Here is a 25324-nt window from a genome sequence, read left to right on the forward strand (position 1 = left end):
CTCCCTCGATCACACCCCCGCTGCGCATTTCCGATTGCACACCTGTAACCTGACGGAGCGGCACCCGACGGGCTCAATCCTCACAGCCAGCGCTGCCGTGAGAGTGGTCCCCGGGACAGGCGGGCATATACCTGTCGGGCGCCTCTCCGTCAGCTTACAGGTGTTGCAATCGGAAACGCGCAGCGGGGGTGTGATCGAGGGAGCAAGACCCAGACAACTGGCTACAGGGAGCCAGCACTGGTGAACACAGCCACTGTTGGCACCACCATCCCCGGGAGCGGTGTAGGGGTGAAGAGGGGCGAGGTTTGTGTGGAATGAGGGTGAATTTGTGCAGCGCCCGTGTCTACTCTGGGCAGTGGCACAAATGACATTGCCTGTGGTGGGAGGGAGCTCTATAACCCGCAATGAAGCACCAAGCATGAGGATTTTTTAACGTGTAAGAAGGAGCTGTAGATGCTGGTTTACACCAAAGATAGACACAAAATGCTGAAGTAACTCAGCGGGACCGGCAGCATCTCTGGAGAGAAGGAATGACTGACGTTTCAGGTTGAGACCATTCCTGCAAGGTTTCAACCTGAAACGTCAGACATTCCTTCTCTCCAGAGATGCTGTCTATCCCTGTAAGTTACTCCAGCATTTTGTGTCTACCGGAGTGATGTGTTTCTGGGTGATATTATAGGGAGGGGTTGATGAAACAAACCGCTGCGTTGGATGCTGATCTCTGCAGTTGTCTAATCGCTGCACGAACAGCAGCTTCGTTTACATTGGTCATCCATTGACATTCTGGACTGTAACTACCACCCGCACAAAGCAGCAATTCATTCACTCAAACATTTGTTTTTCTTTTGCATCGCGCTGAGCAGCTCCGGTACAAGTTACAATGCAAAAGAAAATCGTAACGATCTCGCTCACTCACCGAAACATAAAGCAATAAAACCTACAAAATCATCGTAGTTTTGTACAAATGAACCATAAACACACCTGATTAATATTATTTAAAGCAGTATTTTCTTGCCTCTATGAAGCAAATCTGGAAAATACGAATGAAACGCAGGTCTGTATACACGCAACAGATCAGCCGGCGAGAATGTTTAGCCCTTGTGACCCATGACCTGAGCATGCTCAGCCGAGATACCGAACTCGCTTATTGCAGCTTGGTTTAACAATTAAATCTTTCTAAATTTGCTTAATTGATTTAAAAAATGTTAATTACTTGAAACATACTCATCCCGCACAGCCATTCTTCTCCATTTAATTAAAAGATGCTGATAAACTTTTGCTGAGTCTAACCCAACCATATTCGGCATGCAGAGGAGGAAGTTGTTGGTGCTCTGCTGGAATCTGGGACTGCAATTAAATGAAAGAAGCAGGAAGGTTCAAGGCATCTGATTTCACTTAGGTGCCCCTCAGAAATCATGGTCATTCTGGAACTCTCTGCAAAAACAAGTTATGCACTATTGCTCTTCTTCCCGATCGACTAGTGTTGAATAAGGGTTTAATATTTAGTGAATGGGAGAATACTAAACAAATCAGCAAATAATTTTAGACCTATTCCACACAATTTAAAGTAAAATTATCAAGGGAATCAACTTCCACTTCCATCCATGCTGCTTCACTCTCCAACTAGTGTAATTATTTCTGCCAGTTTTATCTCGTTTTTCAAGAGACCTAAGTAAGTAATGAGGATAAACTCCAGTCCTAATAAATAAAAAGCTGATATTTCATGTGAACTACAAACAGTTAATAAATTAGTTGAAATGCCAGCAGCTGACTTTAAAATGTCGGCCTTCTTCCAAAATCTTGAAATAGAAAGGCAACAGGAAATAATACATTTCGGGTCGAGACCCTTCTGACCCGAATTAGTGGGTCTGAGTTAGTCCAGGATTTGTATCTATCTTTGGTGTAAACTAGCATCTGTAGTTCCTTCCCACAAATGAAATAAGACATGTTCTGCAAGTCATTATCAATTCTGTCATCAACATACTTTATTGTGGGCACATTACCAGCCTGCTGATAACACCTGTCAGCAGCCAACGCCTAGCTATTGTGCTAGTCAGGAAAGTCTAATTTATGACTGCTTTAAGTTTGACTGAATTTCTAGGCAGAGAAGTGTTACTTTGGCTGACTAATTGCTTCATTCAAAATCCAGCTTTTTCTTTTCACTCCTGTTGTTCATCAAATAGTTCGCACAGAATCATTATTTATTAAGGGTGGAGGTTAATGAACATTTTTTTTACATAGCGAAAAGCACATAAATTTACATCATAATTCACAATCTCATGTTCTCTCTAGATACTTTATGGCTAGTGAGAAAAGTTTAACACGTGTTGTTGTAATGTAAGAAATGTCACATTTTATTGTACAAAAGACAAACTAGTACCTTAAATTACTATATTTCTGTGCCTCGTCTCTCTTTTTGCAAAACTGAAAACTAATCTTCATTTTGAAATATGTAAATTGAGAAGGATGTCTTTTATGGTGTCCAGTTTCATTGTGTTGTATATGTATTGTACAGTGTCCAGTTTTATTAAGTAATACTCATGATAGGGAGCCTTGACTGCCAATGAGTGCAGTTTCTTATCCACTGAGATCAAAAGAGAAATTGATTGAGGGGTTCCATAAATCCCAGGAATACATGGAGCAAGAGTGTGCATGGTCAGAACAATCACCATTGGAAATAGTAGGATCCTTATGCCTTTATGTTTGGTATGTGTCTTTGACATTTTAACTGGCCATCTCACCTGATTTTAATAGAAACATAGAAACATTTCATAGACTTTCATGGAAAAACAGTTATAACCATCTTTCTTAGTTGAGAAAACATGTTTCCTACAATGTAGCTTTCAAAAATTCTAAACTTCAAAGTTTTTATTCATATCAATATGTATAACTATACATACCTTACAGAAATTAAAGTACTTGAAGGGATCTAGAAAACAGAAACATAAATTGCTAAAAATAACAGTCTATGCTGGTAAGCTAATGAAAAATTAAACGAAATATATTTCTAGAGAAATATAAGTGAAAAGCAGAGAGTTCCCATCAACTTATATGATACCTTGGTGGATCCATGCCCAGGAGAGAAGCATTTCCATATTACATAAAATGCACTACAGATACTGCAGCAAGTTATTTTGTTTCAGCACACTTTTCTTCTCTCATTTGTAAAGATTCAAATCTTCCAAAGACTGAGTGGTCTGCTTATTCTTCCTGCATCACCTCACACTTGAATGGCATTTAGATCACAGGATCAGAAAAATGAAGTCCAACTTTTAACAATTGGTATATACAATATAGCTATACCTTCCTGATCAGAGAAGACTCCCAACTAATATGTTCAAGGTGCCAATGTGAGTTTGCAGAAAAACGTTGTTGATATTGAAGTTTCTATCTGAACCATCTTTGGTAAGGGCTTGAGGCCATGTAAAAGTTGAGTGTTACTTATTTGTTTTTGGATTGTAATAGTCTATCAGGCATCATTTTAAAATAAAAGTGGCAACATCTGATAGAGGTTTTCAGGATCATGAAGGGCTTTGACAGCACAATGCTGTAGCATAACATTTAGCATTGGTACCAGAGACCTGGTTCAGTCATGAACCTGGCTACTGCCTGTGTTGAGTTCACAAGTTCTCCCTGTGACCAGACATCTTTGCTCTGTTGGGAATTAGCATGGCCTCTTCCATTGCCAGACTGAGGTTGCACGCAAACGGGAAGGACAACACCTCATATTTCACTTGGGTAACTTACCACCCAAAGGTATGAACATAGAATTCTCCAATTTCAAACAACTACTACTCCTCCTTCTCCTGTTCCAGCCCACCCACAATTCTCTCACCATCCTAGTCACCCTGCTCCTTTCCACTCCTCTGTATACTCATCTCCATTCTCCATCCCTTTTCCCTTTTATCCCCCAATTATTCCCACACTTCCCCTTCCACCTAAATTCCTCACTCCAGCTTTCCATTTCACTCCCCCTTTCTTTCCTTATCTGACACCCTTCTGTCTCCTATTCACCTCGAGCCTTTGTCACTTACTCCACCCATCTGCCAAGCACACCTCCCTACCTCCTTATCCACCTATCACTTGCCAGTTTTGCCCTCCACTTCTCTTTCCAGTTTTCCCCCACCCACACACCATCAGTCTGAAGAAGGGTCCCAACCCAAAATGCTTTCTGTCCATTCCCTTAACAGCTGCTGCCTGACCCACTGATTTCCTCCAGCACTGTTTTTTTTGCTCAGGATTCCAGCATCAGCAATTTCTTGTGTCTCCGTTTGATAACATTTTTTGATTGTGAATGTTGTTCAACTTGCAGTACCTTAGAAGGTTCTGTCCCAATTCATCATGTATGTACATTATTTAGGCTGACAAACTTGTGCAGCAAACGCTGCATTTATAGAGGCACTCTGGCAGTGTTTACATATTAAAGACCCAACAATGCGATCCCAAAGAGAGCATAGAGTTCAGATTTATCTAAAGTCTCTGTTCTTAAGCAGTAGTAAAAGCAAAACTAATTAACTGTCTCTACTAATGTCCGTTTATTGTCATTGAATAGCATAACTGTGCAATCTAAAAGTCAGATCATTATGATATAATTTATGTACTCTGCATGGATTATATACTTTGAGATAAAGCGCCATAAAAAGGTGTGATCGAATGCATTTTATTTTACAAGTATAAAGCAAGTAGCTAAAAAAATATAGACCCAGAACCTTATGCTCATTTGCAGATGAACAGTATCAAATTACTACTGTCTTGAAGTTATAAAGTCATAAAAAGCCAATTTATGAATAAGTCCCATCACGTGAATCAGGAAAACCAAGAAGGCAATAATCGTTTTGAGGCCCTTTTCGTATCCACAAGCAAACTGTGAGAATCCCTGTTTGTGATTTGCTCTGGTAGAATCTATTATCATCATATCATATATATACAGCCGGAAACAGGCCTTTTCGGCCCTCCAAGTCGTGCCGCCCAGTGATCCCCGTACATTAACACTATCCTACACCCACTAGGGACAATTTTTACATTTTACATTTACCCAGCCAATTAACCTACATACCCGTACGTCTTTGGAGTGTGGGAGGAAACCGAAGATCTCGGAGAAAACCCACGCAGGTCACGGGGAGAACGTACAAACTCCTTACAGTGCAGCACCCGTAGTCAGGATCGAACCTGAGTCTCCGGCGCTGCATTCGCTGTAAAGCAGCAACTCTACCGCTGCGCTACCGTGCCGCCCTTGAATATAAATTCAGAATAATGATCTCAACTGGCCGGATATGATCTGCCTCTGGGAGAATCATTTAATCTGAGTCTAGGTTAGCATGACGTGGAACATCAAAACAAAGCCCCCTGTGTTATTCTAGCATTTTGTGTCTACGATCTTAACAACTGCAGTATGGTCATAACTGACAGGAGCAGGATTAGGCCATTCAGTCCATCAAGTCTACTACACCTTTGCCAACATGGCTGATCTCTCTCCTAACCCCATTCTTCTGTCTTCTCCCCATAGTCCCTGACACCTATACTAATCAAGAATCTATCTCTGCCTTAGAAATATTGATTGACGGCCTCCGCAGTCTTCTGTGGCAAAGAATTCCACATATTCACCACCCTCTGACTAAAGATATTCCTCCTCATCTCCTTCCTAAAGGAACATCCTTTAGTTCTGAGGCTATGACTATCCCACTAGTGGAAACATCCTCTCCACATCCACTCTATCTATCCTTTAACTATTTGGTACATTTCAACGAGATCACCCCTCATTCTTCTAAACTCCAGCGAGTACAGGCCCAGTGCCGTCAATCGCTCAGTCATCATATGTTAACCCACTCCTTCCTGGGATCTTTCTTGTAAACCTCCTCTGGACCCTCTCCAGATATGGTGCCCAAAATTGCTCACAATACTCCAAACGCGGCCTGACCAGCGCCTTATAGAGCCTCAGCCCTACATCCCTGTTTTTGTATTCTAGCCCTCTTGAAATAAATGCTCGCTTTGCGTTTGCCTTCTTTACTACCAATTCGACTTGCAGATTAACTTTTAGGGAATCCTGCACCAGCACTCCTTTTGCACCTCTGATTACTGGATTATCTCCCCATTTAGAAAATAGTCTATGCCTTTATTCCTACTACTCAAATGCATTACTCCATACTTTGCTACACTATATTCCATCTGTCACTTTTCTACCCACTCTCCCAACCTGTCCAAGTCCTTCTGCAGAGTCCCTGCTTTCTCTGCACTACCTGCCCCGTCACCTATTTTCGTATAATCCGCAAACTTGGCCATAAAGCCTTCAATCCCCTCATCCAAATCATTAATATAAAACATGAAAAGTAGCAGCGCCAGCACCGACCCCTGCGGAACTCCATTAGTCACTAGCAGCCAACCAGAAAAAACACCCTTTAATGCCACTCTTTGCCTTCTGCCATTCAGCCAACCTGCTATTCATGCTAGTATCTGCCCTTCAATACCATGGGCTCTCATCTTCCTTTGCAGCCTCACTTGTGGCACCTTATCAAAGGCTTACTGAAAATCTAGGTAAACAACATCCAGACTCTCCTTTGTCTGTCCTACTATTTATTTCTTCAAATAATTCCAGCAGATTTGTCAGGTCAGATCTCCCCTTCACAAAACCATGCTGACTTTGGTCTATTTTATCATAAACTAAGTACTCCGTAACCTCATCCTTTATAATGGACTCTAAAATCTTACCAACCACTGAAGTCAGACTAACCAGCAGAGCTACACCAAGCCCTCTGCCCACCCTTTCGAATAAGACATATAGTCTTGAATATTCAGCTCCCAGCTCTGGTTCTCTTACGGCCACGTCTCTGTGATTCCCACAACATCATACCTACCAATTTCTAACTGTGCTACACTTGGATTTCCTTATGCTTATGATTTAACTTTACCTGTTGCTAATTAAAATGTTTGCAGAGCGCTGACAACAATGCTCTTGCTTTTCATGCAAATATCTAAACTTACCCCAAGGACAGAAGAATTCAAGTTTTGCCTAAGAGAGGCAGGCCTGCTGATGCTCCAAGAGTAAAAAGCCAGAGTTTGAAGTGTGATGTATTGGAGACTTATTACTCTTGCTAGGTTAGTGATTGTTTACATCACACCCTTTCAAAGCTGATGTAGCCATGGGGTCCGATCATGTTCTGCGGCACCATTTCTTGTACTCTATTTTGTTGATGAACTATCACCAGGTTTGGTTTAGGATTTTGATTTACATCAAAACAATGATAGACAATAGACAATAGACAATAGGTGCAGGAGGAGGCCATTCGGCCCTTCAAATTCAATGTGATCATGGCTGATCATTCTCAATCAGTACCCCGTTCCTGCCTTCTCCCCATACCCCCTGACTCCGCTATCCTTAAGAGCTCTATCCAGCTCTCTCTTGAATGCATTCAGAGAATTGGCCTCCACTGCCTTCTGAGGCAGAGAATTCCACAGATTCACAACTCTCTGACTGAAAAAGTTTTTCCTCATCTCAGTTCTAAATGGCCTACCCCTTATTCTTAAACTGTGGCCCCTTGTTCTGGACTCCCCCAACATTGGGAACATGTTTCCTGCCTCTAACGTGTCCAACCCCTTAATAATCATACGTTTCGATAAGATCTCCTCTCATCCTTCTAAATTCCAGTGTATACAAGCCTAGTCGCTCCAGTCTTTCAACATATGAAAGTCCCGCCATTCCGGGAATTAACCTAGTAAACCTACGCTGCACGCGTAGAGTATCAAGGGTGTAATCACAAGATCTAAATATTGCTCGCAAGGGCAATATATACTGTCCATCCTTCTTTATACCGTTGCTTCCTCCCCACTGTGCACCCTCTCCTTTTTCATCATATCCCACTATATGCACACTTTTGTCCATTCCACTTAGCACCTCCAGCCTTGATTATCATCCAACCCCATCACCACCTGGCTCATCTGCCATCACCCCTCATTACCTGGATCCATCTCTCACTTGCTAGTTCTTGCCCCACCCCTTTCTACTAGCTATTCCCTCTCTATCAGATTGCCAGTTGTGAAATAAAGATTCATTTAATACGTAGCACATTTTTAAAAACATGTTAAAAACGTGGCATGTAATCATACAAGCAGATCAGAAGGGGGCAGGATTTACAATTCGACAAGTTAAATATGTGGCTGAAACTACAAGGATACGGAAAATGAAATAACAACTGTAAAACAAAATTGCAGTTGTTGAACTTCTGAAGCCCCCCCCCCTTGCCTTGCCTTTTCGTGGGTGGTTTTGCAGAATCCTATTCACTCTGTTTCCAGGAACGTCCTCGACTCACAACAAACGCGTCAAGTGTACAAGTTATTGGAGACAGGCGAGAAAGGGGAAATGAACGGGGTAAACTTCTCGTTTCATGTCCTCGGAATAACATTGTACAGATCTTGCACAAACAAGGAACTGTTAGCTGCTGCTGCTGCTTTACAAAAGGACACAAAGTGCAGCATCCACTCTGCTGGAGAACACGAGTGGGTGATGTTTCGGATCGGGACCCTTTTGACTGAGTTACTCTGACACTCTGAGTTACTCTGACACTCTGAGTTACTCTGACACTCTGAGTTGCTCTGACACTCTGAGTTGCTCTGACACTCTGAGTTGCTCTGACACTCTGAGTTGCTCTGAGTTGCTCTGACACTCTGAGTTGCTCTGACACTCTGAGTTGCTCTGACACTCTGAGTTGCTCTGAGTTGCTCTGACACTCTGAGTTGCTCTGACACTCTGAGTTGCTCTGACACTCTGAGTTGCTCTGACACTCTGAGTTGCTCTGACACTCTGAGTTGCTCTGACACTCTGAGTTACTCTGAGTTACTCTGACACTCTGAGTTACTCTGACACTCTGAGTTACTCTGACACTCTGAGTTGCTCTGACACTCTGAGTTGCTCTGACACTCTGAGTTGCTCTGACACTCTGAGTTGCTCTGACACTCTGAGTTACTCTGAGTTACTCTGACACTCTGAGTTACTCTGACACTCTGAGTTACTCTGACACTCTGACACTCTGAGTTGCTCTGACACTCTGAGTTGCTCTGACACTCTGAGTTGCTCTGACACTCTGAGTTGCTCTGACACTCTGAGTTGCTCTGACACTCTGAGTTACTCTGAGTTACTCTGACACTCTGAGTTACTCTGACACTCTGAGTTGCTCTGACACTTTGAGTCAATAGTCAATGTATTTGTCACATACACATAAATGTGCAGTGACATGAAAGAGTCCCTCAGCTGCCATGTGGCGTCGCCGAACTGCAAACATGACTCATGGTTTCTTTAACAAGTGTCTGCCCGCTGAGTTACTTGTGTACAAATAAAGTGTCACGTTTCTCACCATTATACCCTCCTGTGCATTGAAATACACGTCGGGGAAATAATCTCTGGGCTGTCGCGTTTCTGTTCTTAATTATACTCTTGAGGTTTTGGAGTTAAATTTAAAGAGGAATAATCTTCAGGCCGCGGCACTGTCGCCACGGTTTCCCGCGCAGCCCGTTCATAATTAACGGCCAGAGTATTAGTACGTTAACGACACCGTGCTCGTATATGTACTTGTATATGCACTGAAGGCTACTCTTCTCAGGTTCCCTGGTGGTCTAGTGGTTAGGATTCGGCGCTCTCACCGCCGCGGCCCGGGTTCGATTCCCGGTCAGGGAATTACATTTTTCATTATAACTCTTCCATTTAACTAACATGTGCTGTAATCATATGGTTAATAATATTTATTTAATTAGATGTTCTTTATTACATTTTTCATTATAACTCTTCCATTTAACTAACCTATGTGCTGTAATCATATGGTTAATAATATTTATTTAATTAGATGTTCTTTTTCAAAGGCTTATAAATATAAATAATTTATTTCTCAAATAAATACCAGACTTTATTTTAGCATTTAATACATTGCATAACCTATATGGCACGGTAGCGCAGCGGTAGAGTTGCTGCTTTACAGCGAATGCAGCGCCGGAGACTCAGGTTCGATCCTGACTACGGGTGCTGCACTGTACGGAGTTTGTACGTTCTCCCCTTGACCTGCGTGGGTTTTCTCCGAGATCTTCGGTTTCCTCCCACACTCCAAAGACGTACAGGTATGTAGGTTTATTCACAAAATGCTGGAGTAACTCAGCAGGTCAGGCAGCATCTCGGGAGAGAAGGAATGGGTGACGCTTCGGGTCGAGACCCTTCTTCAGACTGTAGGTTAATTGGCTGGGTAAATGTAAAAATTGTCCCTAGTGGGGTGTAGGATAGTGTTAATGTACGGGGATCGCTGGGCGGCACGGACTTGGAGGGCCGAAAAGGCCTGTTTCCGGCTGTGTATATATATGATATATGATATATGCTGTAATCATATGATTAATAATATTTATTTAATTAGACTTTCTTTTTTAAAGGCTTATAAAATACAAGTACATCATTTCATTTAAATACCAGAAAAATCCTGGTCACACAAAACTGTATTGTGCTGCTTTCAATAATGGATTGAAAAGGCAGAAACTAAAGTGCAAATAATATATTACAAACAATTATTCAAGCGGCCAGTTCCTGTGAAGTTGCTATCTTTAACTCACGTTGTCTATATTACTTATTATTCCTTAAATCTCGTTTCAATTACGCTGGCCATTTCTCTGTCCCCACGAGGAGTCATTGTGTTCTTATTTTAAGATGAATGACCAGCATATTTCAATTTACTTTTACGTCCTTTTACTTTGCATTATTTGTAATGCATCAAAAAATAAGTATACGATTGAATCGAAAGGTATATTTTTCTGTATTTGTGTTTTTTTGGAGGTATTCCTATTGTTTTAATAAATAGCAGGTCCAGCATAATATTTGAGAACCTAAGGCATGGTGAGATCCAGTAAATCATTCAACCCAATAACGGATAGAAATGATCATTAAGGTCCAGGCAAATTTGTGAACTCGACCTCCTAATAGTTTCCTTTTATTCACTGTTATTTTTTTTATAAAGTGAGTCAAAGTCCTTTATTTTGGTAAAGGACTTTGTAGACACAAAGTGCTGGAGTAACTCAGCGGGTCAGGCAGCATCTCTGGAGAACATGGATAGGTGATGTTTCGGGTCCAAATAAAGGACTTTGTTCCTGATGATATTCCACACAACCTCTCCATTGCCATCATTGGGCCAATTGGTTGGTATGGGTTGTGGGCCGGGGAGAGGATGCTGATAGTGGTTCAGCATCATCTGCTGCTAGGCCAACACCTCCAATGAGGCACAAGAGTGTTTTCTGGGATGCTTAAGCAGGTTGCTTTTGTGATCTAGTTGTAATTATGAATATGAAAGAGCACAAGATTCCATACATTTTTAGATCATTACATTTGATATAACTAACACTAAGCTCATGCACAGGCCATGTGTTTCACATGGTGACACTCAACCTGAGAAATGCACTCTACTCCAAGTTTGGTCACAAAAAGAGTACAAAAAGAGTTCCTGTTGGACAAAGGAAATGACTAAAGGCGCCTTGAAATAGTATAGTTTTTCCATTGATCTGTGGGAATCCCTGAACCATGTCTATTCTTAACTGAGATAAGGAGCATTTGAGATGGTATTCAGAACCTCAAATCCATGTCTTGGGAGCACACACATTACAAACTACACAGCTGCCCACTCTATCGCACATCCCATGTCCCAATTAATGGCAGGGTCTTTGGGTCATCAGCTACCTTGGAACCCACAGAAGTGGAGGTAAAGCATATCCCTCTTCTGAGGAATTGCCTAAAAAAGAGTGCAAATATTTTGGCTGTGTGGACGTCAGTCATTGTACTCAATGTCAGCTTCTTCTAAATGTTGGTGCCATTATCTATAAGATTTAAATACCATAAAGAACCTGCTGTAATGAGTCTGAGCATTTTATTATATGGTGTAATGTGCTGTTTCATAATCTCATTAATGACTTATTAATTAGGTAATTAGTATGATATTGAAAGTGAGAAATTTATGTTAATGAAAATTCCATATGATATATTAGTATATATAAATTACCGTTTCCAAAAATGAAACACTAATTTTTCTTTAAAATGGATCAAGAATGCCTCCAATTTCAACAATATAAATAATGGTGCATGTTTACTGATCTGATTTCATGTAACTTCCCCAAAAGTAGATCAGAAATTGCTGGTAGACACAAAATGCTGGAGTAACTCAGCGGGACAGGCAGCATCTCTGAAGAGAAGGAATGGATGACGTTTCGGGTCGAGACCCTTCAGAAATTGCAGTGTATTTTCTGTTATTATCCCAGAGATTTGATTTGAGAGCAAAGGTATCTTGTTTCATGGAATCCGCTAATAAGTAATCAAATTCCCATTGAACTAGCAGAATAAGTATGTTGACACAAGAATCTGAAGATGCTGGAATCTTGAGCTAAAAATCAATATGCTGGAGGAACTGAGCAGATCAGGGTGTATCTGCGGAGGGAATGGATAGATAATATTGTGGGTCCCTCATGGGATGCTGCCTGGCTTGATGAGTTCCTCCAGCAATTTGTTTTTTTGTATAAGTGTGTGCCTTGGGTGTTAAGAACAAAAATGGATTAATGCATGCTGTTGGTGCTACAATTTCCAAGTTATTCCTGTACTGTTTTTACTTCATTTTCATTACTCAAAGACCTGAATCCTTGGACAGCTTAAGTTGAAAGAAAAGCAAACATTCATTCCTTCAGCTGTTATGGTCAAACTCAAATGCTTTGAAGAAAGAGCTTTGAAAGCAGTGAACAAAAATGGACATGTAATCAGGAACCTCCAGGTAACAAGCTAGAGAGGTCGTACGCTTTTCTACAGGGCCACATGTGAACCATCCAAATTGTATATTCAGCCAAGACGTTATCAGTCTGACTCCAGGATAACTGCGAGAGCCACTTGAGGCCACACAGATTTAATATTTGATCTTAAGAGCTTCTCTGTAGACATCCCGACCTTAAGTATTTTGTTATTTGTGGATCTTGTCTGGTTTCTAGAATACTTTGTGGGATACAGCCAAACCTCATTTTGTGAGGCAAAGCCAAATTGGTTTTGTTTAAAGTACTTACAGAAGATGTATATTTTCTTATTTTGACTTAATTCTGGCTTGGCTTGGCTCTATTATTTAATCTGGAAAATCATTCTTTATAGGTGAGCAAATTTACATCAAAGCATTTCAGTTTTTGATTCCTTGTGTCATGACTGAGATTCAACATTGCAAACACACAGACCCACAATGGTTGTTGGTCTGATTTTTGATTGGATTCTGCCTCATTTCATACTAAGATCTAATCTGAATCATTGATAACTTTCTTTGAATTAACTTGATATATCTATCTACAATTGTATATAGAGCCAGACCAAAATTCCTGTTTTGTATCTCGCTGTAATTTGTTGATTAGCTCAAAGTACGTTGAGCGAATAAGTGAACCAAAACTGAAAAAAAATAAAAGTAGTGGGAAGCCCTGGAAAATCACACACATTAGAGGCTGTTTATAGAAATCAATTAAACAAATTAACAATATGTTTATCATATTTATAAAAACAACTAATGACTTCACAGTCATGGAGCCTCTAGCAGAAATGGCAATATATAGCTTGAAAATATAATTTTCCCTATCCGACATGAGATTTCATAGTTGCTTTGAAATTCCTCTCAAAGGCTTTCAGAAGATATGTGGACAGACACAAATTGCAGTAACCACTTGAATGTCCCATGATCTATGCCCACACATCCAAGCAGAAAATGGTGAAGAGAAAATAATGGAGATGCTATCAAATAGAAACAAAGTCCTATTTTTAACCTTGAAGGAAGTTGTCAAAGATTCCACCTTTCCCATGGTTAGAATATGGATTTGGGGATTTTTACTTTCACAGATAATCAAAGAGACACTCTATATGTACCTCAGTGATTTTGTGATTAAACAGTGACTCACAACACTAACTCTTTTTTCCAAGGATATCCCTGCAAAGCAGCAGTATTGGAGGATGGTGTGGGGGAGGCAGGATTGTTGCAGTTTAGTGCATTTAACTTCTTTTATATCTGATGTAAATTGGGTGAAGGAAATTAAAGGCTAAAGGGCATTTTTAATCCCTTATCCAACTTATTACGTGGAACTGGCAGCGAAACAATTCCTGTTATTTTGTCTAAAAATGAAAGAAAATTTGCAAATATTAGGAAGCAAATCTGCAACTTAGGAACTTTTTCGTGGACATGAATTGATTTAAAATCAATTGTTCATTTAAATTTTCTGATTCAAAACTTTTAATTAACCAAAGTAAATCTTAAAGAATAAGGAATATGGAGTTGGATCACAAAGTAGCCATGATCCCACGAAATAGAGCTATAGGTTCAAAGGACTAAATGTTCCCAACATTTCCAGCAGTCTAAACAATATAGAATGGCTGAACTGTGCTATAAAAAGCCATTTGCTTTGTTATTCTCTGCAGGCTAATTTTACTCTTATTATCACATGTACCTATTGTCACATGTACCTAGATATAGTGATTTTTTTTGATTTGCATGCAATCCAGTAAACTCATACTAGCATCAATGTACACAAGTGCAAGTGTGCAATGAGTGTAGTGCAAAAATTGTAGACATCTTCTGAGGCAGTACACAACGACTTCCAGCACCATCTTCTGAGGCAGTACACAACACTTCCAGCACCATCTTGTACTTTCCAAGTATCGTTCCTAAAAATATCAAGTCTTATCATGGCTCAAAGGGGTGGCACAGGGTCTCAGATGCAGTGGTTAGCGTGGACTGGCTTGCCGTTGTTGTCCTCCACTGCCACTCTGCGCTGCTGCAGGCCACATCCGATTTGTGCATTCGTTTGACTACTGTGGGGCCTCCAGCAGTGCCTGATCCATGCGATTCCCCCAGCTGCTGCAGGGTGTGTAATGGCTCACTCCATTGGCACCTCGATTCTTGTCATCCTTTCGCTCCGCTTTTGTGCCTCCCGTAGCAGACCTCGGAACCCCCATGCCACTTCTGAGCGCTTAGGCAAACTCACAGCCTGCTCACCAATACCGTTCTTCCCTTCCATCCGCCACCGTCGCCATCTTGAAAGTAGTTTTATCACCCTATATCTAATCGTATTAGCATATCCTCATTTTCACTTGTGTTCTTCTCCAGCTTTCTTTAAATGCATTTTAGTCTCTCATCAAGGAAGACACAGAATGTTGGACTAACTCAGGCAGCATCTCAGGAGAAAATGAATAGGTGACGTTTCATGTCGAGACCCTTACTCAGACTATGAATCAGGGAAGAGGGAGACTAGAGGTATGAAAAGGTACAAAGAACAAAAGAATGAAAGGTATGAAAATAACAAATCAAGGCCAGCAAAGATGATCAAGCATAGGTGGAGCCCACAATGGTCCATTGTTGGCTGTGGAGGTCATAACAAGGGGGTGCGAACAGTGAAACTAAGCATGATGACAGTAAAACTAGTAGGGTGACTATGGTGGGGCAAGGATAGAGAGAGAGGGAATGCAAGGGTTACTTTGAGAAATCAAATTCATACCGTTGGGTTGTAAGCTGCCCAAACGAAATATGAGGCAATGTTCCTTCAATTTGCATCTGGCCTCACTCTGACAGTGGAGGAGGCCCAGAACAGAAAGGCATCTGTATGAATGGCCACACAGTCAAGGATGTCCAGAGAGTAGGGCAGGGGAGTGAGGACATAATCCAAATGTGTTGTGGGTCAGAATGAAGGAAACATTATGTCCAACTCTAACCGCCCGAGGTCTGCCGGATGAGAAGTCCAGAAGTCAACTGCAGATTGTGGCTGCTAGATCATGCTCGAGGAGTTCAAAGGTGAACTTATTTGGTATTATGGTGTTGAAGGCTGAGCTGTAGCCAGTGAATAGTATCCCGACATAAATCCCGATCATTATTAAAGTGATCCAGAGCTGAATGTTATGCAAGAGAGATAATCTCCTTCATAGACCTATTTTTCTTTCGTGCATATTGCTGAGGTCTAGTTTGCGTGGGTGGGTTGTGAAAATGTGGCTCAATATCTTTCTTTCAAATACCTTCATTGTGGTTAATGTTAGAGCTACTGGATGGTAGTCATTTAGACAGGTCAATTTATTTTTCTTGCGGACTGGAATGATAGGGGATTTCTTGAAGCAAATGGGGGCAGAAGACTGCTGAAATGAGAGATTGAAGCTAGAAACCATTCCATCCAGGAACTTTATCCGGGCCAGCTACTTTCTGAGCATTTGCTGTTGTGAATGCAGATCTGACTTCTACAACTGAGATGTAACGATCAGGGCCGGCAGAGAATGGGGTGCATGCCTTAATGGAACTTTGTTTGGCTGTTGAAAACGGGCATAAAAGGCATTTAACCTGCCCAGTAAAGATACATTGTTGCCAGAGATTGCATCTGTAGACAGAGGACATGGATCTCAAGTATCTCCTGACCTCCTGTTTGTTTTGGAAGTCATACTTGGCATCCCTGACAGCCTTCATGTATTGGACAGTATTATCCCTCTCGAAACCTTTGGATCTGAACTTTAGCATAATATATGCATTAATATACATGCCAAAGTATAATGGGCTAGTGCTATTTTGCAAAATAACACACTATCTATTTACTTTTATTTCCATTACTTTTGCCCTATTGACATCTTCAAAAAGTTTTGTTTTTAAAGAGCTTAAAAGTGCTGTTTACTATTTTGATATTGTTTCTCAATTTGAAGTCGTTTTCTTGATCTCCTAATTGATCTTCTCTATACTTTTAAACTTAATATGGAACGCTAAACCCAATAAAGAACATTAATTCAAAATAATCATTGCATAAAGTTTGTAGATAAAAACAAATCTCAATCTTTGTTTTCTACTTTCTGTAAATATTACACAATCCATTCTCTTGCCAGAAACAAATCCCAGGGAATAAAGCAGCCTATAATTGGCAAACTATTATTTGAACTATTTTTTGAATTATTTGAATTTAGTAGATTATGCTCTTTTTTCAAATATATAATGAGAATAGCATTGAGACCAGAGAGTTGATAAAGAGCTTTTGATTTACACAGATTTGTGAATTTTCCTGTATGGAAATTGCCCAAACCATGTTTATGCAAATCCTTTTGATAGCTGTAGCATATTCAGAACAGAATTGTAGATAACACTTACCATTAATTGCTATGACATGTTTTGAATTACATTGTTTTTGCATTGTATCGCAAGCCCAGTATACTTGTACATATTGGTGTGTATATAAGAATGAAAATACAAAAACAAATATTTGCTTGCTTATCTTGCCAGATGTTCAGATGCACTCCCACCTTTAATAGGCAAATTGGTCACCAATAACAGTTTAATTTTTACAGGAAATGCGGATTGAAACCTGTAAAGTAGTTGGATGTTTTTGATTGTTGACCTGATAAGTCATGTTTTCCTGGCTATGAATAAAAGTCACAGCCTCTACAGCCCCTCCAGCCTCTCTCTTCCTTACACCGTCAGCTAATATTGAGTTGCTGTAGTCAAAACTCCATCTTATCCTATCTACTATTCCTAGGATTCCAGTTAGTACATGTGGTAAATGAAGACAATATAACAATTTGTCATGATGTTGCTGCTGACCTTACCGAGCACCTGCTACACTGACCTTTTTGTCCTCGGCCTCCTCCATTGTCAGAATTACTAAATGCAAATTGAAGGAACAGCATCTCATTTTTCCCTTGGGCAACGTGCAACCCAATTGTATAAATTTTGATTTCTCTAACTTCAGTAAACCCTTGCATTCCCTCTCACTCCATCCCTCCCCTACCTAAGTTGCACCAGCTTCTCGTTCTCGCCTAGCACACAGCTAACAAAGGCCTGTTTCCTTTATCATCGTCACTTTTTTTGCATATCTTTCATTCATTTGTTCTATATCTCTCCACATCACCGTCTATACCTCTCGTTTCCCTTTCCCCTGACTCCAGTCTGAAGAAGGGTCTCGACCGGAAACGTCACCCATTCTTTTTCTCCAGAGATGCTGCCTGTCCTGCTGAGTTACTCCAGCATTCTGTCTACCTACTATATGAACTTCTATATAAAACCTCAGTTTGTTTGTTTTACATCAATCACTCTGTCCATATACCTTTTTGAAGAAAAGGTGAAAGCTGTTGAAATAGAGCTCTTAAGGATAGTGGAGTCAGGGGGTATGGGGAGAAGGCAGGAATGGGGTACTGATTGAGAATGATCAGCCATGATCACATTGAATGGCGGTGCTGGCTCGAAGGGCCGAATGGCCTACTCCTGCACCTATTGTCTATTGTCTATAAATAAGATATATTTCTTCCCATTTTAAAGTCAATTTTCTATGTTATGAATCAATTCCTTTGTCAAGGGCAGGCAAATTGCTTATGTTCCTTGCCAATATTCAGACAACCATTTGGAGATGCACAAGAGGGGGCTACTAAATTGTCTCCTTGTCAGGAAATGCCTCCCGCTACTGGAGGGAACGTGCAAACTCCACACAGACAGCACCCAAGGTCAGGATCGCCACTCAAATTTAATTTGGAACATTCAGAATATTAACATTTATAATTAATTCTGATTATTTTTTAAACTTCAGAGACAGCAACTGTTGGAATCTAGAGAATAAAAACTCACGGTTGAGTGGCTTCTGTGGAGGTAAAATGGATGGCCAATGTTTTGGGACTTGTGCAGGGTCTCGCCCTGAAATGCCAACCATCCCCTTGCCACTAAGTTCTTACTGCAGATCATCGTTGATTTTTAAAAAAAACATCCTTATCTTGTTTCACTTTTGATGATGAAAGATTGAGGACTTATAGGAAAAGTCACCTGATTTTACCAAGTACCAATTAGATATGATAGAGGACATTCAATGACCAGCACATTTTTTGTAAAACCAGTGTATATTTATAAACATTTAATGTATAACAGGTTATAGAATGCAGGTAAATAAGCAAAGTGTCATTTGTATTGTATCATCACCTGCATACAGTACTTATTTTTTATCACTGTCTTCTCCACACAGCAGAGAATTCAAGTGCAACGCATTATCTATAGTGCTATATTTGTACACAAATCCTAACCTCTGACCTTGCATACAAACAACCTTTTGCCTTATTTTACATTTTCCTTAAAGAAAAAGAAAAAAAAAGATTTTGGACAGGCTCAAATTAAAAGTAAACTGCTTAACCTTAGGCCATAATAGCAGCAAATTACTGAGTGGGGATGTGGCTGGGTAAAGGGATCAATGAGCACAATTTATTGATGATATAATTGGTCTTTCACATGTAGGAAGCTTTTTCTGCAAGGCTTTTCTCATTAAATAGTGTCTTCCATATATACATTGAAATGAATGAATATATTTAAAAATATTTCCAAAAAACAATGACCAACCACATGTTTCAACTGTGGGCAATTAAGTCCCTCGGCACCAATATTATTTGCTGCAGGGCATGAACTTTGGTCCATGAGTTCCAAATTACCTTTAACGAAACCAATTATTTCATTATCCCTGTTTGTTTTTGCATAGATAACATATCAATCTGATGCTTAGTTGTTTCCAAAAAGAAAGGCAGCAAATTCACTTATTTATTATTGTGTAGAACAATTTACTGATTTAATGTAATATCTATTGTATTAACTTTGTAATAATACTTTCACTTTTAATTTTGAAAATAATTAAGCAGAAACCCTCCTGCAAAGTATTAGCCTGTGGCAATAGAGAAGTTTTATTTCTTTAGCTGTAATAAAAGTATTCTAAGCACAGACAAACATGGAGGATGAGACTAAAATGCAACAAAAGTAAATTTATTTGTAGAATTCTACTTCAGTATGTCAACACCCATGAATAAAATACCCTTTCATTGGTATTCATTTGCTGTTTTTGTGGCATTTTTCATGCTGAATTGGCTAATTTCTATCCACTTCTTTGTATATTTGTATTAGTGTAATTTAGTTTAAGTGGCAACAGAAAAAATGAAAAGGTGTTTCATTCACATGAGATAATTATGCTAAAATTACTATGAACAAAACAAAGTACAAGGAAGTGCAGGGAAAGATTCCCCATTCTATTGCTTTAAGCTTAAAACTTCTGCATTGTAACAATTATGATAACCGTCACCCATTCCTTCTCTCCCGAGATGCTGCCTGACCTGCTGAGTTACTCCAGCATTTTGTGAATAAATGATAACCCCCCCATTTGTGCATTCTGAGAGAATGGGTGAAACAGATGAAGAGTACAAAATTAATCACAATAGTCTGAGATAATGATGGCCCCTGCCTCCCAATTCACTGTGCACCATAAATCTCACTGGATAAACGGAGGACAGCAACGTGCACAGTACTGTCAAATGCAGCTATATGTTAGGACTCAGATTTATAATGGACAAGGTTGGCACAGATTGTAAACTCGTGTGAAGATAGGACTATGTGTTTATTTTCTGTATAGTTTTCCATACAAATCTCCAATTGCTGTTTCCACCAAAAATATGGGAATTGGTCACTTTTTAAATTTAAAATTAGTTAATATTTAACTAATAAAGGCCATAAATTTAGAATCCAGGCAACCATATTTTGGATCAGGGTAAGTGAAATATGCTCTATGGATGAATGATTAAAGAAATTAACATAGGCTACTGTAAATGTTATTTTGCCCCTTGGTTTTAAACTTTTGACATAAACTGAACGAGTCAATCCTTTGTATTTCCACAAGTGTCCAACTCGGCTCAGACCTTGTATCACCAAGCCATTTCCACTGCCGTGAGAAAACACAGTTCGTATAATATCCCAGTTGGAGATGTTGGCATATAAATGTACTTCTCACAAAGAAACTGGTGTCCAATTAGGGACGCTGTCATTTACTGCTGCTGCCGCCATCTTCACTTCAGTTCAGCAGTTTCAGATTGAGGCACAGCGGCGTGAGAATGCTGTCTTGGATATTATTGCTTTTGATACTACTACAGGTGGTGTGGAGAACACACTACTCCAATTCTTTCCTAAGATCCTGTTCATTTCGGGTAGGTGCTCTATCAGAATGTTTCTGGGGGCGATTGGCGGCTCGAGTGCCCAATCCCACTGGGAAAATCTCCAGGCCAAAATAAAACCGAAAACTGTCTAGGGCTTGACTGAAATGAATTAATCCATTGTTCCATCTTGGTTATTCTTCAAAGGATCGACTTGTTGTGGTTGCAGCTTGAAGGATGAAGTCTCAAATGAAAAAAAATAACTCTGCTACGCATCCATAAAGATATCCTGCGAAGTGTGCGAGACATTTTGCAAACGAAAGAAGTCGCGCTATGACCGAGACCCATCCAAAATCCGCCAGGTTTGATTTATTCCATTATTCTTATTAGATGTTGATGGTAGAGGAAGGCATTTGTTTTCTCTCTGGTGGTTAAGTTGTCGCGAGGGTCCAGTGCAGCAAACCACCTCATGGAGATACAGCGGAATGGTTATAGTTTGCGTACACAAAATAGTCGACATTGGGATACTTGAAAGCAGAAAGCTCGCGTGTAAAATTGCTGTCGATTTGCTCGTAACAATATTGATGCCTCTTGCAGTGGGTTACAAGCCAAGGCCCTGCAGAGAGCAAGTGTTTTTTCAATCAATTACATTGTTTTCATCAGCGCTTCCCTTTTTGATGATGAGGCAGAAGAAGTCAGACTGTCGTGAATGCGTGGAGGTGAATTACAGGTTCGCCAGTAGTAGTCGGGTACAGTGGAGAGTGAAGCCCTTCGCTGTTTCCAACAGCGAGCGCCGGCACCGCTGAAGAAGACCCATCTCAACCAGCGCAGGGCGCGGGTGAGGACCGGTGGTGATAAGGATAAGGGAGAGGAGTGGGGAATGAAGGTTGGTTCAGAGGTGTGACAGGTCAAGTGTGTGTGTGTGTGGTGGGGCAGGGGAGCAGAATGTATTCTCCTTGCGCACTCAGTCCGGTTCAGAAAGCCCCTATCTCCGTGCCCCAGGGTCGGTAAGGTTTCCCCCCGCCACTGCCACTATGGGGGACTGCGACTAGGCGGGGCGGGTTGAGCATTGCTCCGCCCGGGGCCAACAGGGCAGCGGCGGGCAAGGTGCCAAGCGGGAGAGGGAAGGTGTGGGCGGCTGCGGCTGCGGCGTGCACCGTGGCGGAGAGGGAGAGGAGGGAGGCGGAGAGAGGGGCCACTCGGCCCGAGGAGCACATGGGGACCGCCCGCAGCGTCGTGTCGCTTTGAGCCGCGGCCGCCGCTGCAGCAGCAGCCGCCGCCGCCAAGGTAGCGGTGAGCAAAGCCGAGCCCTCTGGGCGTTGCGGGACGGCGGTACCTGGGTGCAGTTCGGAAGAGGCGGTGGCCAGCAGCCTGTCGCTGACGAGGCCGTGGTGTTGCAACAGAGCGGAGGGCAGTTGGTGGAAGGCGGCGGCCCAGTGCTGGTGGTGCTGCTGGAGGTGATGTTGGAGGTGATGTTGGTGTTGCTGTTGTTGTTGCTGCTGGTGGTGGTGGTGATGATGAGCCACCGACGAGCTCATCACTGCCGCTTCCCGTTGAGAGGCGTAGGTGCTGAGGTGAGAGACCAGGCGGAGCCGCAGCGGGTCCGACGTGTCGAGACCTTCCACCGAGCTCAGGTAACGGGCCACCTCGGCCAAGCACTCGCGAAAACCGATGCTCATAAAGTCCATGGCGAGAGCGTGGGCGTCAAAAAACCCTGCGGGACAGAAAGAACAGTAAAAGGCGCAGTTAGCGAGATGGTCACACAGCATGGAAACAGGCTATTCGGCCCGATTTGCCCAAGGTGGCCCATCTACACTACTCCCACCTGCCTGAAGTTGGCCCATATCCCTCCAAACGTTTCATATCCACGTACCTGTCCATTATACCAAGGATTTTTATTCACAAAATGCTGGAGTAACTCAGCAGGTCAGGCAGCATCTCTGGAGAGAAGGAATGGGTGACGTTTCGGGTCGAGACCCTTCTTCATTATACCAACGCTGTCAGACTGTAACTCGGAATATCGCGCTGAATGCACTTTGTGACTTTTCATTACTTCAGCATGTCTGATTTAAATATTTTTCAATAAATAATTTGAGTTTCGTTCCTGATTTTTTTTTTAATATACCAATCATCCGTTAGTGTTTACTAGTTGTGAATCAGCGGCATTCGTAATTAGTCTCCAATGAAAAATGTTTATAGTTCACCGTGCCCATAATGTCGGATAAATTAGGTTAAACGAATGAATTACTTCCAGCAGTTTGTATAAGAAAATAACTGCAGATGCTGGTACAAATCGAAGGTGTTTATTCACAAAATGCTGGAGTAACTCAGCAGGTCAGGCAGCATCTCAGGAGAGAAGGAATGGGTGACGTTTCGGGTCGAGACCCTTCTTCAAACTTCCAGCAGTTTGCATCATCCCACACGAGCTGTAAGGAATCCGCTCTAGATCTCACAGATTTCACTGCGGGACCGGTCTGTGGCTCGATGTTAACAATAGGTGGCGGTGTGGAGATGTCGCCGAGGCCCCTTGTTTGTGTGTTTGTGTTTGTTTTGTCTTTCTGGGCAGGTTTGGCTGCTCCAAGCCAAAAAAAAAAAAGTCCAAACAATCTCTGCATGCGACTCCCCGGTTTCACAAAGCCCGCACTCCCGCAATGTTAGGAAAAGCAAACAGAAGCCGGGGTCAAGTGCCGCTTTTGTCTCGCCGGCTCTTTCCCACGAGCTCAGTGATACTATTAGCATTTCCACTGCACTCTGCCGGGCCGCCCACAATTGTCAGCGCGCTGTTTCCTTAGGTTACCCCTTCCACGTGGCCTTTGAAGAGCTGCTCAATTAACTTCTTACCTTTACCTCCGGTCGCCCGTAGCATCTTTAGATGATCCACCGTCATCTGAAGTATTTCCGCTTTCTCTAGCTTTGCTGATCCCTTGAAAGCAGAAAAATGTCGCAATGACTTTGCCAAATTCTCACGCGTTTCAATGGTGAACACTAAAATTGCAATGTAGTACTTCACTCAAGTATCCATAAAAGGGCAATGTAATATCATATCACTAAATTGATTTATTGACGGGTTAACTTGCATTTAAAGCACTATTTTGTGTAATATTGGAAAGACTGAGGGCAAAAATAGAATGTAAAAACGGAATGGATCACGGACAATCTACCTGTTTCTCAAAAGCAGTGGGGACCAGTCGACGAAGTTCCGACAAACTGTTGTTAATACGATCTCGACGTCTCTTCTCGATGATCTAAGAACGCAAACCGTACCGTTAGGACAGTTTGAATATTTTAGAAAGCAATCAAAACGTGACTCATAAAAGTTACAACAAAAAGAAAAGCAGCTTCACCCCTCTTCTTTTCTTTCTGGTCATTATTTGGGAAGTTGTAGACGGAGACCCGGCTCTCATGAGTACATTATTGTCCTGCCTGTTGAAACGGGAGAAAAAGATCGCCACTGTCAGCCTTTCCCCCGTGTTATACCAATCACAAGAATGAAAAGATTGAATTACCAAAGTGCCATTTAAAATGTACACCAAGCTGCGCCGTAAATTAATCCAAAACTCACCCTGCGCAAATATTTTCGTTCCCCACGTCTATGGTTTCATCAATATCACTATCTGAAGAACTTTCTTCACAAGGACGTTTCATTGTCGCCGGAGACACAGAGAGAGAGAGAGAGAGAGAGAGAAACACAAAATTTCCGGTATGCTTTTTAGAAGCTTGCCGTTTAGCTTCAGCCACCCAGATACCCTGCAGGCAGCCAGAGCGCAGTGTGATGCGCTTTCCCACGGTACAAGCTATATCAATGTTGCAATGTCTAGCTGAGCGCACTCTGTCCCACAGACGCAAGCAGCCCTGATTGACAGCGCGACGCTCCGGGTTTGAAGGAGACGCCTTTCTGATTGGCGCAACACGACGACGTCCCCTTCCCTGCGTCAAACGCGCGGGTCGGGGAAAGCGTGGGAAAGCTCTCTGTCCACTTCACTTAAAAGGGATCGGCTGTTAGAGGAACTTCTAGAAACTTTTTTTAAGTTGGTAGGAGAAAACATTTCTGTGCAATGTTAACGTGTTATATCTATATTAAAGTTCCAGTATTGCACTCGTAAGTTAATATCCCATTTATCAAATATAAAATTATGCAATTCCCATATTCCATCGGCCTTTGTTCTTCTATTGAAACCATATTTTTGATCCGCAAGGCATGTTTATTTCCAAAAATGTGAACTATTAAACACTGTTTTCTTTAGTTTTACATGGAGAAAATCCCGTGTTGCCCTTGCTTTACATTCATCGATAAGAAAATTAAGTCGATGTGTCCTGTGCAATCACTGCAGTGATTTTTTTTCGCAATTCTATTAAGGTTGTTTGTGTAGGAAGCGCGGCTGTTTAATATAGGAATGCAATACTAAC

The 25324-nt window shown here is 41.5% G+C and overlaps 1 protein-coding gene and 1 non-coding gene across 4 annotated transcripts in view; one reads left to right on the plus strand and one right to left on the minus strand.

Moving 5' to 3' along the window:
* Positions 1-9592: 9592 nt before the first annotated feature.
* trnae-cuc (transfer RNA glutamic acid (anticodon CUC)) lies at positions 9593-9664 on the plus strand. The gene has a single exon. It is a non-coding gene; the product is annotated as a tRNA-Glu (tRNA).
* Positions 9665-18890: 9226 nt separating this feature from the next.
* The window catches only part of hey2 (hes-related family bHLH transcription factor with YRPW motif 2), a 126143-nt gene continuing 119709 nt past the window's right edge, over positions 18891-25324 (minus strand). The window contains exons 1-6 of one of the 3 annotated variants that reach the window (XM_078399576.1): positions 24480-24724; positions 24262-24340; positions 24079-24162; positions 23759-23840; positions 22254-22631; positions 18891-21533 (exon numbers count right to left, since the gene is read on the minus strand). In XM_078399576.1, the coding sequence (XP_078255702.1) occupies positions 21385-21533; positions 22254-22631; positions 23759-23840; positions 24079-24162; positions 24262-24340; positions 24480-24562 (855 nt within the window). In that variant the 5' untranslated portion in view covers positions 24563-24724 and the 3' untranslated portion in view covers positions 18891-21384. Of the gene's footprint in view, positions 22632-23758; positions 23841-24078; positions 24163-24261; positions 24341-24479; positions 24725-25324 lie in introns of those variants that run through there. The other 2 variants (XM_078399575.1, XM_078399574.1) reach the window with 2 other exon arrangements.

Source organism: Rhinoraja longicauda, chromosome 5 (genome assembly GCF_053455715.1).
Source record: "Rhinoraja longicauda isolate Sanriku21f chromosome 5, sRhiLon1.1, whole genome shotgun sequence".
NCBI lineage: Eukaryota > Metazoa > Chordata > Chondrichthyes > Rajiformes > Arhynchobatidae > Rhinoraja > Rhinoraja longicauda.